This window comes from Rana temporaria, chromosome 11 (genome assembly GCF_905171775.1).
Source record: "Rana temporaria chromosome 11, aRanTem1.1, whole genome shotgun sequence".
NCBI classification, from domain to species: domain Eukaryota; kingdom Metazoa; phylum Chordata; class Amphibia; order Anura; family Ranidae; genus Rana; species Rana temporaria.
The window spans coordinates 142,638,942-142,652,476 of NC_053499.1; the positions used below are offsets into that span (position 1 = coordinate 142,638,942).

Consider the following 13,535-nt stretch of genomic DNA (forward strand, 5'->3'; position numbering starts at 1 on the left):
AGAGCGCAGCCATTGGGATTTATTTGTGTGTTCCAGTAGGAGCTGGTAGGATGGGTGTGCAGTGTCTGGGCCAGATCCTCAAAGAAGTTACGCTGGCGCATCTATTGATACGCCGCGTAACTTCTAGTTTGCTGCGGCGTATCTTTGTTTTGTATCCACAAAAGAAGATACGACTGAATGAGGGCTAGATCCGACTGGCGTACGCCTTAGTACGCCGTCGGATCTAAGGTGCATTTTTACGCTGGCCGCTAGGTGGGGTTTCTGTCGATTTCCGCGTCGAGTATGCAAATTAGCTAGATACGGCGATCCACGAACGTACGTCCGGACGGCGCATTTTTTTACGTCGTTTCTGTAAGGCTTTTTTCGGCTTATAGATATAAGGCGTATCCTATGTTAAGTATGGACGTTGTTCCCGCGTCAAATTTTGAAAATTTTACGTCGTTTGCGTAAGTCGTTCGCGAATAGGGCTTTGCGTAGAATGGCGTTCACGTCGTAAGCATTGGCTTGTTGCGGGTTAATTTCGAGCATGCGCACTGGGATACCCCCACGGACGGCACATGCGCCGTTCAGCAAAAACGTCATTTACGTTGGGTCAAGTAAAATTAACATAAAACACGCCCACATCTTTAACATTTGAATTCCACGCCCTTACGCCGGCAGATTTACGATACGCCGCCGTAACTTTAGAGGCAAGTGCTTTGTGAATACAGCACTTGCCTCTCAAAGTTGCGGCGGCGTAGCGTTACTACGATACGCTACGCCGGAATAAAATTACGATCCGCTACGTGGATCTGGCCCAAAGAGTGCAAAATCTGGTGCAGCTGTGAATGGTAGCCAATCAGCTTCTAACTTCAGCTTGTTCAATTAAGCTTTGAAAAAAAAAATGGAAGCTGATTGGTTTCTATGAGGAGCTGCACCTAGGGTGACCACATTTCCAAACTACCAATCAGGGACACCCTCCCTTCCCAAAAATCAGCCTGTGCTGTAACGAATCACAACACAGTGATTGGACACAAGAGGAGGGATTTATGATTTCTCCAATCACAAGCAGGGGGCGGGATTGTGGTCCTCCAGGCATTCCTGTATTGTCAGTGAGTAAAGAGGTAATGTGGCAGCCTTTTTTGGGGGGCATCAGATTGGCCCGGGGGTGGCTGTGTCAGTTTCATTAAGGGATACTCTATTATCTCCGTCTCATAATGATTTCACCTCCATCAGCTCACTTGATGATACCTCCACGACAGGGTTGGGTCTATGGGTACACAGAAGACGTGGCCACCTTGGGGGCTTCAGCAGGAGCGGGGGGGGAGGGGGCACAAGAAGGGCAGGACCTGCAACCCATACAGTTTTAAGCTATACAAGTCCTTTACAGCACATGGGGGCAGGGGGCAGGGGGCAGGGGGCTTAGGCCTTTTCCCTTAGGTAGTAAGGACTTTGCCCAAGCACTGCTCCAAAAACTCAGGGAAATCGTATTATTATTTAGGTACTTATATAGCGCCGTCAATTTTACGCAGCGCTTTACATATACAATGTACATTCACATCAGTCCCTACCCTTAAGGAGCTTACAATCTAAGGTCCCTAACTCACATTCATATACTAGGGCCAATTTAGGCAGAAGCCAATTAACCTACCAGCATGTCTTTGGAGTGTGGGAGGAAACCGGAGTACCCGGAGGAAACCCATGCAGGCCCAGGGAGAACATGCAAACTCCAGGCAGCTAGTGTCGTGGTCGGGATTTGAACCAGCAACCCTTTTTACTGCTAGGCGAGAGTGCTACTCACTACACCACCAGCGTATCTCCTGCTGTAAGCTCACTTTGTAAGATGAAAACTGTTGCTTCCTGTTTATTGGTCACAATACTTCACACACACAGCAGTGATAATTATAGGTGAACACACTGGACACTCATAGCGTGACAAAGCGTTTATTTAGATCATAACTTGTCCTCAGTCAAGCCGAAGGTCAACAGCAGGTGGCATATGCCCAGCAGACCAGAAACGACTCTACATCACATTGGCTGCCTTCAGCTGCTCCCAGGACCGGCGCTGCGTCTTCAGAGAGAGCTGCAAGATCAGACACAGACCTATTTAATACTTGTTATATGAAATAGCGTGTGCGCTCAGGTTCAGGCCTTACACACCAGCATGACACATGAAGCTCGTTATATCACTCATACGGGTCTTGGCGAGGTACCGGTCACAGGTAGGTCTCCGATTCACCATACTACAGCATTAATTACCTCGGCAATCTCCACCTTTCTCTCCCACGCTCTGATAGTTTTCTCCAGCTCTTCCTGTTCCATCTTCTCATGGACGTAGTCTAGGACATCTGGGACACGATAGTCACTCAGCTGTTTCCTAAGCTTCTTATTCAGACTTTCAGCCTTGGCCCGTTCCTGCAGGTAGGAGTACAGACATGAAAACTTCTATAACCCTCACACATTCCTCTCTGATGACCCACTATTGACATTCGAATCCACTGTGACATCAGCCTATTCCTTCATAGAGGAGAACATCTACAATTCCAGAACATTCCTGAAGCCTCTCTGACAACCTACTTTTGCACCTCTAAAGCCCTGTACACACGGTCGGTCCAAACCGGTCTCATCGGATGGACTGATCGTGTGTACGCGGCCTCATGCACTGTGACACTGGCCTGTTCCTGCATAGAGGGAAACTTTTATAACCCAACCCAGAATATTCCTCAACTGAAGTCTAAATGCTCCTGTTCATTGGCTGCTGCTGGTCTCATTCCAGCATCCTGGTTTTGGCATCCCTGTCTGTCTGCCCACCTGAAAGATGGCCAGTCTCTTACTTTTGTCTTTTGTGCTCCACAATATTATTTATTAATGTATTTAAAAGTAATAAGTACAACTTATTTATGTATGAAACTCAAAATACAAATAAAAACTATTGAAAAAAAAACCTGATTTAAGCCAGCCAAGCCTGCAGTCTCATGCTTGTGTGTGCAATAAATGCAAGCTCTCTGTCTGTCTTGCTCTGCTGTTTGGATTCCCCGGTGAAGTACCTGCTCTACTTGCTGTGTTTCCTGTTCGATCCGTTGCAGCATGTCGTTTCTGGTGGAGATCTCTTTTCTTAGATAAGTGGACTCTGTTGTGGTGTGGTGAAGCTTCTTCTGTAAATAAAACAAAAAGTATGGAGATGAACAGACCTCACATATATATCACATATTGGCAGGAAACACGAGACCGTCAGAGACCCATCTCATCATGTGACTTCCCAGAATCTCCTCTGAGCACTCACTTACTTTGTAGGAGTTGAGAACCTGTAATGTCTCTCCTGCGTTCAGCTTCAGCTGCAGAAGATTCTGATTCCGCTTATCGATTCTCTCCAGAAATTGGGCATTTTCTATCTTGAGCTGCTGGAAATCCACCTCATTCAGAACTTCACCCATCTCCTCCTTCTAAAAGAGAGAATACGCAATCTCAGGGCTGACTCTGCATTGTAACACAAGGTGTTGGCAGATCTAACAAGCTGTGAGCAACAAGACTTGGAACATTTGCAGAGGACAGACTCCAATGTCACCAGGAGCATACTGTCCAGTGACATATAGCTTGCAAGCTTAGATCTCCTGCATGTACATGGAAGAGAACATTCACTGGCTCCATGCAGACAAAGAACAAACTGAGACAATGGGCCCTTATGTATAGCAGGTAAAATAAGTATTAAACACACCACCATTTTCTAAGTAAATATATTTCTAAAGGTACTATTGACATTAAAGTAATAGTCAGACCCGGTTCACACTGGGGCGACTCGTCAGGCGACGCAGCCGCCTGACAAGTCTCGTCCCATTCTAGTGAATAGAACCGTTCTAATAGGAGCGACGCAAGTCTCTCCGACTTAGAAAAAGGTTCTTGTACTACTTCGGGGGCGACTCGGGGCGACCTGCATTGACTTCTATACAGAAGTCATTTTGCAAGTCGCCTTAGATGTCGTCTTCATGTCGCCTGGCTGAGTCGCCCCCGAAGTCGTGCCGCCCCTGTGTGAACCGGCTCTTAATGGTTCTGTTTTTTCTTTTTTTAAAACAAACATGTCATACTTACCTCCCCAGTGCAGTTTGTTTTGCACAGAGTGGCCCCGAACGTCCTCTTCTGGGGTCCCACGTTGGCTCTCGCGGCTCCTCCCCGAAAGATCTAACCCCCTCCCGGAAGCTCTCTCCTGAGGGGGTTACCTTGCGGGCGCGCTCCTGTGTGAAACAGTTGGCCAGTTGTATGACTCGGCCCTGCCCCCAGGCGCGTTGCGTCATTGGGTTTGATTGAGAGCAGCGGGAGCATGAAGCCTGGGAAGGCCAGGAAAGTCGGTGGTAGTAGCGGGCATTGTGATCGACGTTACAACTACTTCCGGGGACATTTATTTTTTGTTTTTTTAATAAAGGACTTGTCAAAATCTGTTGTGTTTTTATTTACTTTTTTGGGTAGGGGTACGATGTCCCCTTTTTTTTAAGGGGGCTTCCAGATTACTATAAGTCACCGCCACACCCCCCAGGCCAGAGTTGTGGGGAAAAGGCCCTTAACCCCATCAACATGGGGACAAAACACATACCCCATGTTGAGGGCATGCGCTCGTCTCCCATTTCCTGGCCTGCCGGGCTGCATGTCCTGATAAGGGGAAGCCCACTGACAACTGATGAGTCATTGGTTGTAAAGCACACAGCGACCGGCTTCCCAGCCCGCTCCTTAACAACCAGCTATTCTTCACACAGAATCAGTCGATTATTTTTGCGACCGATCCAAATTCGAGTCGTTCTAAAAATTCTGAATGTATTAGAAAAGTAATACACGAAACAAAATGAATTCCGAAACAAATCAACGAAACAAAATTAGTAACATAACGAATCTATCCGAAGCTAAACACATTTTTCTATTCTGCACATGTCTATTCTCGAAAATAAAACAAGCCTTCAGCCTCCAGTGATGATTTAGATATAGAAGGTATGAAAGAAACCTTAAAGAGGGTCCTTTGCTCTAGAACGGGTGACGGTTTAATCTGCAGAACTCTATCAGATTGCCTTCAGGTCATTATGGGCTTCCAGAGCTGAATGTCACCCAACAGAATCGTGAAGGGCTGGTTGGTGGGTCTGATATCTCTTCTACCCACACCTTCATGAAAGAGATGCTGCCAGTTATATGAGTATATCTGCTTTGTAGCTATAATAGGGATGGCAGCCTACGCGTTTCACACAATTAGTGCTTAATTATCAGCCACGATTAAGCACTAATTGATAGTGTGAAACACGTAGGCTGCCATCCCTATTTTTGCTGTGCTTTGTAGTGCATTTTCTACTTGTTTTACAATAAAGACAAACTTCAAGGTTTTTTGGAGTGCTGCTGTCCATTCAATAGTCTCTACCATTTGCCTTGTGCATTGCTGGCACCCTGGATCTCCTGAGAAGACACTGATTGCTAAGCATACCCACCTGGAGCGGTAATTCCTTTCTCCCACTAGATAGTAAATCTACTTTTTTTTTACACAACCACCACATTTTCTCCAGTCTTTCCATTTTATGAGAACCAAACATGACAGCTGTGGAGAAAACAGATTTCCCAGAAACACCCCTGAGGAACCCACCAGCGTATCAGCTTAAATATAATATGTACTTGGGGCATCATACTTAAGGAAAGGCAATTTCTTACCTGCTTCAGTTGCATCTGCAGCTTCTTTTTCTGGATCTTCAAAGCAGCATTCTTCAGTCGTAACTTGTCTACCAAGCTGTCCTGTCATAGAAAGAAGAGGGATAGGATCCTATAAGGTCACACTCTGCCCAAATTCTGTCTCTCCATGTGCTCCCATAGACGAGAAAGAAGCTGAAGAACATTACTGAGCAGAAAACTGCAATGCTCAAACTATAATTTGAGTGGCCATGCTCAGCATTGGAGAGAACATGTCTATGTTCCTCCAGCCCTGGCTGTGATTCCTCCACCATGATACATTATTGTACACACGAGAAACTAAAGCTGCGTATAGATGTATTGAAATGCATCTGGTTCAGAAACAAATGGAGGAATTTTGATCCAAGTGTACCTCTCTCTCTGTTCAACAGGAGCTGATTGTTGGACCGTCTTCTGTCGAAAGGTACTGCTAGAAAAGCAGTGCTCATCAGTGTAAGGGGGGAGGGAATGCAGGGATCGAAAGAAAACTCCCAGTGTATACACAGCTTTACCCTTGCCCTCATCTTTTCCTCCATGTAGATGTCAAATAATTTCCAGAGATCAGTATTGAGGACAATGTGATCATGTTCCTCCAGCCCCAAGTGCGATATCCCACCATTATACGTTATTGTACGCACACAAGACTTACCCTTCCCTTTATCTTTTCCTCCATGTAGATGTCTTGTACTTCTGGAGATCAGCATTGAAGACAACATGGCCACATTTCTTCAGCCCCAGCTATGATACATCCACCACGATACAATATGGTACATATTGGAGACTTACCCTCACCCCTGTCTTATTGTACATGTAGATGTTAAAGTGGAGTTCCACCCATAAATATAACATTACATCAGTAGTATTAAAAAAATGTCATTAGTCCTTTACGAAAAAATATATATTTTTTAGATGCCTTCAAAGTGTTGTTGCTAGGCAGAATAGTTAATCTTCCCACTTCCTGCACCTAGGTGCTTAATGCTTCCTAACCTACACCGCACAGACTCCTGGGAATGTAGTGGGTGTAACTTTCCAGGAGTCTGTGCATTCCCCAGTCAAAGAATCATGTGACTTGGACAGCACAGGTGCTGAAACCTGATCTGACACTGCGTGTGCAGCACTGAGGATGTGCGAGATTTGCAAGGCTGAAATCCAGGAAGTCATACAGTCTGGCTTCATGATGCCCACATTTAAGATGGCCCCAGTCAATTTCTATTTTATAAAGTGTCTAAATGCTGTAACAACCTAACAAAACGGACCTTAGTTTACAGACTAACTTTAATAGAATACATTAAGCTTGTGTATTACAGGGGTATTTATATTTAAAAAGTGAAATTGTGGCCGGAACTCCGCTTTCAGTATTTATGGAGATCAATATTGAGGACAACATGGTTGTATTCCTCTAGCCCCAGTTGTGATACCCCCACTGTGATACTGCATTGTACTCATGGAGGCCTTACCCTTGCTCCCATCTTTTCCTCTATGTAGATGACCTGTACTTCTAGAAATCCGTTTTGAGGACATGACCTTGTTCCTTTAGCCCTGGCTGTGATACCACCACAATGATGCAATATCATACACATGGAAGACCTACCCTTGCCCTTGTCTTTTCCTCCATGTTGATGTCCAGTACTTTTGGAGATCAATATTGAGGACAACATGGCCATGTTCCTTCAGCCACAGCTGTGATACCCCCACCATCATACAGCGTTGTACACATGGAAGACTTACACTTGTCCTCATTTTTTCCTCTGTGTAGATGACCTGTACTTCTGCAAATCAGTTTTGAGGACAACATGACCAGGTTCCTTTAGCCCGGGTGTGATACCCTCACCATGATACAATTTCATACACATGGAAGACCTACCCTCGCCTTCGTCTTTTCCTCCATGTAGATGTCCAGCACTTCTGGAGATCAAAACTTAAGACAACATGGCCATGTTCCTCCACCATGATACAATATCATACACATGTAAGACCTACCCTCGCCTTCGTCTTTTCCTCTATGTATTTGCTGTATTATACTGCATTTACTAGATGCCTTACTGTTTTATCTGTTTCATAGACAACTCCTCCTGAGGAAGCCATTCTATAGCGCAAAACTAGTAACTAGTCAAGGAAAGACCAGTCTGTATCCCTCCCCAACAAATATCTCACGGGGGAACCCGTTTGTAGTTGTTTGTGGTTGATATTTTATTATTCTTTGTATGTTTTATATGTATTTTACATTATATTTTATATCATAATACGTTGTTTTGTATCAGTACCAAGATAGTCCATTATAACCTTTTGGGGTGGGTATATATGTACGGTCAGCCTCAGCATCTGCCCTGACATCCCCATTCCCTCTCTTTGTTTTCCTCCATGTAGATGTCCAGTACGGTACTTCTGGAGAGCAGTACTTAGGACAACATGGCCATGATACAATATCGTACACATGGAAAACTTACCCTCATCTTTTTCCCCATGTACGAGTTTGTACATCTGTCTAGTACTTCTAGAGATCAGTATTATGGACAACATGGCCCCAGCTGGGAGACTTACCCTTGCCCTTGTCTTCTCCTCCACGTAGCGGAGAACCTTTTCCGGGTTAACTCCTCCACCTTTTTTTTTGCTTATAGCTGCCTTCCCGATGTCTCGATCAAACTCGTACATGGCTTTCCTAATTTCCGAGCTGCGAATCTCAGCTTCCTCCATCGTGGCCTAATAAGGCAGAAAAGAGATCTTGGGTCATTTTTGGACTCAACATCAGAGCAGAATAGAGAAGCTGACGGCTGAATAGAAAAGCTCTTCACATAAGAAAAATCTTTATAGAAGACAGGAAAAGGGACAAATGTAAAAAGGATGCACCTTAAAACTCTGCAGGATCCGATCTGCGATCTCGGCGTCCCGCTGCGCCTCCTCTTTGGAATCTTCCATTTCCCGTAGCACCAGCTCCAGCTTCTGATCAACACTCAGACTCAGCAAACGCTCAGAGATCGTACTGCGAGACTTTGACCTGCGGCGGTTTCGCATCTAACAGAGGAAATTAAATGAGGACCAGCAGCTGCTCTTCCCTAAGTCCTCCTATCAAATTGCCTTGATTTATCTGAGCCTTTTGCTCCTAAGGGGAGGGCACTACACCTGGTGTTTCCTGTATATGTGCTTGTTTTGTAGGGGGCTGGTAATAACGCTGAGCCAACATACTGTACATCTATAGTAACATATAAAGACTGCCACCTGACTGAACTGCAGACTTATTTCATGAACAGTGTGCCAGTCAGTCCCCATAGTGAGCAATCAGGACTCATCTTGTACTGGTCTGATTTTAGTAAAGTAAATTCTGGTTGGATGTTCTTGGTTTTTACCTACTGATTGTACCTAGTGAGGACAATCTACTGACACCAACAATGGGGCAACATTCCTCCCACTGATGCCAACAATGTCCAACGATTCCTCCCGATGGCGCCAACGATGGGACAGTATTTCTCCCACTGATGTCAACGATGGGGCACTGTTTCTCCTACTGACGTTAATAATAAGGCCCTATTCCTCCCACTAACACCAACGATGTAGCACTATTTCTTCCACTGACAACAAAGATGGGCACTATTCCTCCCACTGACGCCAAAGATGGGGCGCTATTTCTCCCACTAACACCAAAGATGGGGCACTATTTTTCCCACTGATGCCAACGATCGGGCACTATACCTCTCACTGACACCAAAGGTGGGGCACTATTCCTCCCACTGACACCAACGGTGGGACACTTTTATCCCACTGACAACAAAGATGGGGTACTATTCCTCCCACTGACACCGATGATGGAGCACTATTCCTCCCACTGACACCAATGATGGGGCACTATTTCTCCCACTGACACTGATGATGGGGTACTATTTCTCCCACAAACACCAAGATGGGGCACTGTTTCTCCCACTGATACCAAAGATAGGTCACTATTCCTCCCACTGACACCAACAAGGCCAGGACATTTTCTACTCCCGCTGGTCACAGTCTGGCCCCCCCAAAGTCTGAAGTACAGTAAACTGGCCTTTTGTTTTGGAAGTTTGAAGACCCATAGCATCTCCAATCCTCCATGTGTGCTCACATCTGACCTGGTTAAAGTCTAAGGTGGATACTCCGACCTCAGAGACTGCCACCGGTGACAGGTCCTTGGGGTCCAGCCGCTTGTAGAACTTCTCAAACATCTCTGTTTCAGCTTTGAGTGTAGACAAGGCATCGCTGAAAAAGGCACCATGGTTACAACTGTCAGATATTTCAATGTATGTGACAATTTTAGAAAAGTGTTGTTACAAGCTGAAATGGAAAACTGTGAAATTTTAATAATTCTTCCCTTAATTCTGCTTTCCTTCCTTGTCTCCATGGCTGCTTATGTTTGCCTATATCCCTTAAATCCCAAAGGACCAGTCCATCATAAAGGATCACCCTGCCCGACCTCTGGACATTATCATCGGGGAATTTGGTGTTGCCATGAAGGTCAGGCAGTAAATAAGGGTGACAGGAAGTTCTGACACAATTTTATATTTTGCAGACATCTCTATGCACAGGAAATTACCAAACATGAGAATTCTACAGGACACACATTGGTGTGGCCATAAAAGTGCAGGAGGTCCCAGAAGATAACTCTGCAGTTTTTCTCTGGACACACCTAGGAGACTGCAGGCAAAAATGGAGGCAAGCTCCTGGTAAGGTGTGCAGACTCTTCCATGGGAGACAAAGTCCTGTCTGAGTTAAGAGGATCACCATGACTGTCCTGGAGGCAATGAAGGGAGTGGAGGCCGAGATGGACCTGGAGGACGCCATCATTATTTGATAAGAGAACAACCAGGATATATCTCAAGACTGAAGACAAGAAGAGCCCTGGAATGCAGGAAGGACTTGTTCTTGATTATGAAGGTGGAATTCACAGGGCCAATCTGATAATCTTCGCAAACTGAGGTGTTGAAATGTCAGAGGAGGCTGAATAAACTCAGCACCTGATCAGTGGAACCTTCCCCTGTGTACCTCAAAGGGTCCCATAATGGATCTTCCAGGTGAACTTGGCTCTGTGCGAGATAAAAAAATGACTGGTCGGCAAAGCTGAAGGAAGTCTCCAGAGCTCCAGATCTGTAGGACCAATGGACATTCTTCATCCAAATAATGAAAGATCCTAATTCTCATCTCCTCCTGGAAGAGCGGGAGGCACCAACAGGAGGAAGACAAGAAGAACCGTGGAATTCAGGAAGGACTTGTTCTAGATTATTAAGGTGATCTATCATCTATTGAGAAACATTCTTCCACTGACAGTGAAAGCTGGCTTTAAGAGGCATGAGAATCTATGGGGTCCATCTATCTTCACAGACTAAAATGATGGATGGCCAGAAGAGCCTAAATGAACTTGACATCCAATCAATGGAACCTTTTACTGTGTACCCCATAGGGTTCCATAGGTCTTCAAGGTGGACTCAGCTCTGTGTGAGATGAAGATGTGATTGGTCAGCCAAGCTAGAGGAAGGAAGTCTCCAGAATCCTGATCGACCGATTCAAAGTCTGTGTGAATAGCTGGTTGTTAAGGAGCGGGCCGGGAAGCCGGCTGCCCCGTCCTTAACAACCAATGACTCATCAGCTCTCAGCGGGCTTCCACACTAAGAGAATTTTTTAAGAAAAAACAGTGTGTGGTCCCCCCTAATCCATATCAGGTCTTTCGGGTTTGGTAAGGATTTTAAGGGGAACCCCCATGCAGGGGAGGGCTGGCAGCCTTAGGCCTGGGGGGCAAGTCCAGTCGAGTGGCCCATAGAGCGTGGAAAAGTGATGGACCGCGGAAAACAGTCTAAGATTTTTCATGATTACAAGAGTCTGCACAGAGGCTCCCCTTACATTAGAGTCTGCACAGAGGCCCCCCTATACATCAGAGTCTGCACAGAGGCCCCCCTATACATCAGAGTCTGCACAGAGGCCCCCCTATACATCAGAGTCTGCACAGAGGCCCCCCTATACATCAGAGTCTGCACAGAGGCCCCCCTATACATCAGGGTCTGCACAGAGCCCCCCTATACATAATCTGCACAGAGGCCCCCCTATACATCAGAGTCTGCACAGAGGCCCCCCTATACATCAGAGTCTGCACAGAGGCCCCCCTATACATCAGAGTTTGCACTTCCTGTCCAGTGCCCACTCATGCCCGGGGAGTGTGGGCAGGGCAGACTCAGGAGGAGGAGCAGATGAGCTCTATCTCTCCTCGTGTCTGTGCAGAGAGAGAAGGGGATGTCAGCCCTGGTGTGCGCTGAGGCTGAGCTATGTGTGAGACAAGACATAGCTCAGCTCTGCAGCCATCTACCTTGGAGCTGACACGGATGCACAGTGGGAGGTGAGCACTGGCCGTGACCTGTGTTAACAGAGCTCCAGCAAGCATATTCCTGCTCTGCAAAAACAGCAGAGCAGGAATATGTTGTTAGTGGCGGCCGGAGGCTGCGCATAGTGTCACCAGCCCGGGGGGAGATTTCCACCCTGCCCCCATGCCAGAATAAAGAAGGGCCCCCCAAAATCCGACCCTTATCCGAGTATACAGCAGCACGGTAGGCCAGGAAAGGGGGGGGGGCAAACGCCCCCTCCTGGACCATACCAAGCCACATGCCCTAAACATGGGGGGGTGCTCTGGGGCAGGGGGGGGGGGGCTTATTGGAATCTGGAAGCCCCCTTTAACAAGGGGACTCTAAGATCCCGCCCCCATGTGAATGAGTATGGGGTACCCATTAACCCCAAAAAAGTGTAAAAAGTGAATAAAGACACTACATAAGTTTTTGACAATTCTCGGTGTAGAACCATCATCAATCATGATACCTGCAGCACCGCTGGACCCGAAAAAATTAAATACTCTGGTCTCATCGATGGCTCCCACCATCTGATATTTCCTAAATAGCTAAGAGTGAAGTCACTCGATGATGTCAAGAGGGGACACCGCCCCCTTGAGACATCCCCAACAGGAGCATGGTGGGTTGATGACTCAGAATTTGTCTCCTCAGGTAGGGGGAAGTTGTCTTAACACTGGAAAAAATGTTGAACTGCCCTTCTTCCCCCATATCTGTTGTGTTCCATCGCCTGAGGAGGCTCTTCATGGGAGGGGGTGATGTGTCCATTGAGAAAGAAAGAACATCCCAGCTGTACATTGACCAATCATGTTCTAGAAGACCCATAAAGGTGACCAGATGGGTTCCTGACACTTAGATCTTTATATAAAGAAGAAGAGGGCAGATGGGAACCGCAGGGGCGGAGCTCCAATTCACCAGGAGGAAGAGAATGCAATGATTGGAGGAGAGCAGCCATGGACAGGGCCTAGGGGGTGGACCCTCTACACTGGTTGGAGATAAGTCCAAGAAGGAAATGATTAGCTGGCTTGGTGTAATGATCTGACAGATGTCCACCAATCATGGTGTCACTGCCAGCACTACTGGGACCTTTCGCCCCCCAGATGCAGCAAATTGGTCTAGCCCCGCCCACATCAATCTATATACCAAGCAGTGGTTGGGGTTGTGTTCTCTCCTCCCCCAGTAATCACATGTTTTTCTTCTATAATACCTCCCCCCTCCTCCAGTACAGATCCGGGCTCACCTGACAAGTCGGGTCACCTCCAGCAGCTGTTCCCTGCTGAACTCGGTCACATATAGCTCCTCTCCGCCCTGAGACTCGGTCCGCACACTCTCAGCGTCCTGCTCCGCCATCATTACCTTGGCAACCCAAGACGTCACCACGCTGCGCCATCACCTAGGCGACGCTCTGTAGGAAGGGTGCATTCCCTCCTCCTAGCCAGTAGAGGCACTGTGTAATATTCAGTGATTTCTGTTTCATGCAATGGGGGGGGGGGGGGGGGGGTTACAGTTCCTCCTCCA

The 13,535-nt window shown here is 46.8% G+C and overlaps 1 protein-coding gene across 1 annotated transcript; it reads right to left on the reverse strand.

Moving 5' to 3' along the window:
- Nucleotides 1-1,907: 1,907 nt before the first annotated feature.
- Nucleotides 1,908-13,431, reverse strand: CCDC113 (coiled-coil domain containing 113). Its single transcript, XM_040329279.1, has 9 exons — nucleotides 13,258-13,431; nucleotides 9,765-9,891; nucleotides 8,518-8,682; nucleotides 8,212-8,370; nucleotides 5,656-5,736; nucleotides 3,267-3,422; nucleotides 3,027-3,134; nucleotides 2,239-2,394; nucleotides 1,908-2,062 (listed from the first exon to the last, which is right to left on the reverse strand). The coding sequence occupies exons 1-9, from the start codon at nucleotides 13,368-13,370 to the stop codon at nucleotides 2,003-2,005; spliced, it is 1,125 nt and encodes a 374-aa protein (XP_040185213.1). The 5' UTR covers nucleotides 13,371-13,431; the 3' UTR covers nucleotides 1,908-2,002.
- Nucleotides 13,432-13,535: the final 104 nt, after the last annotated feature.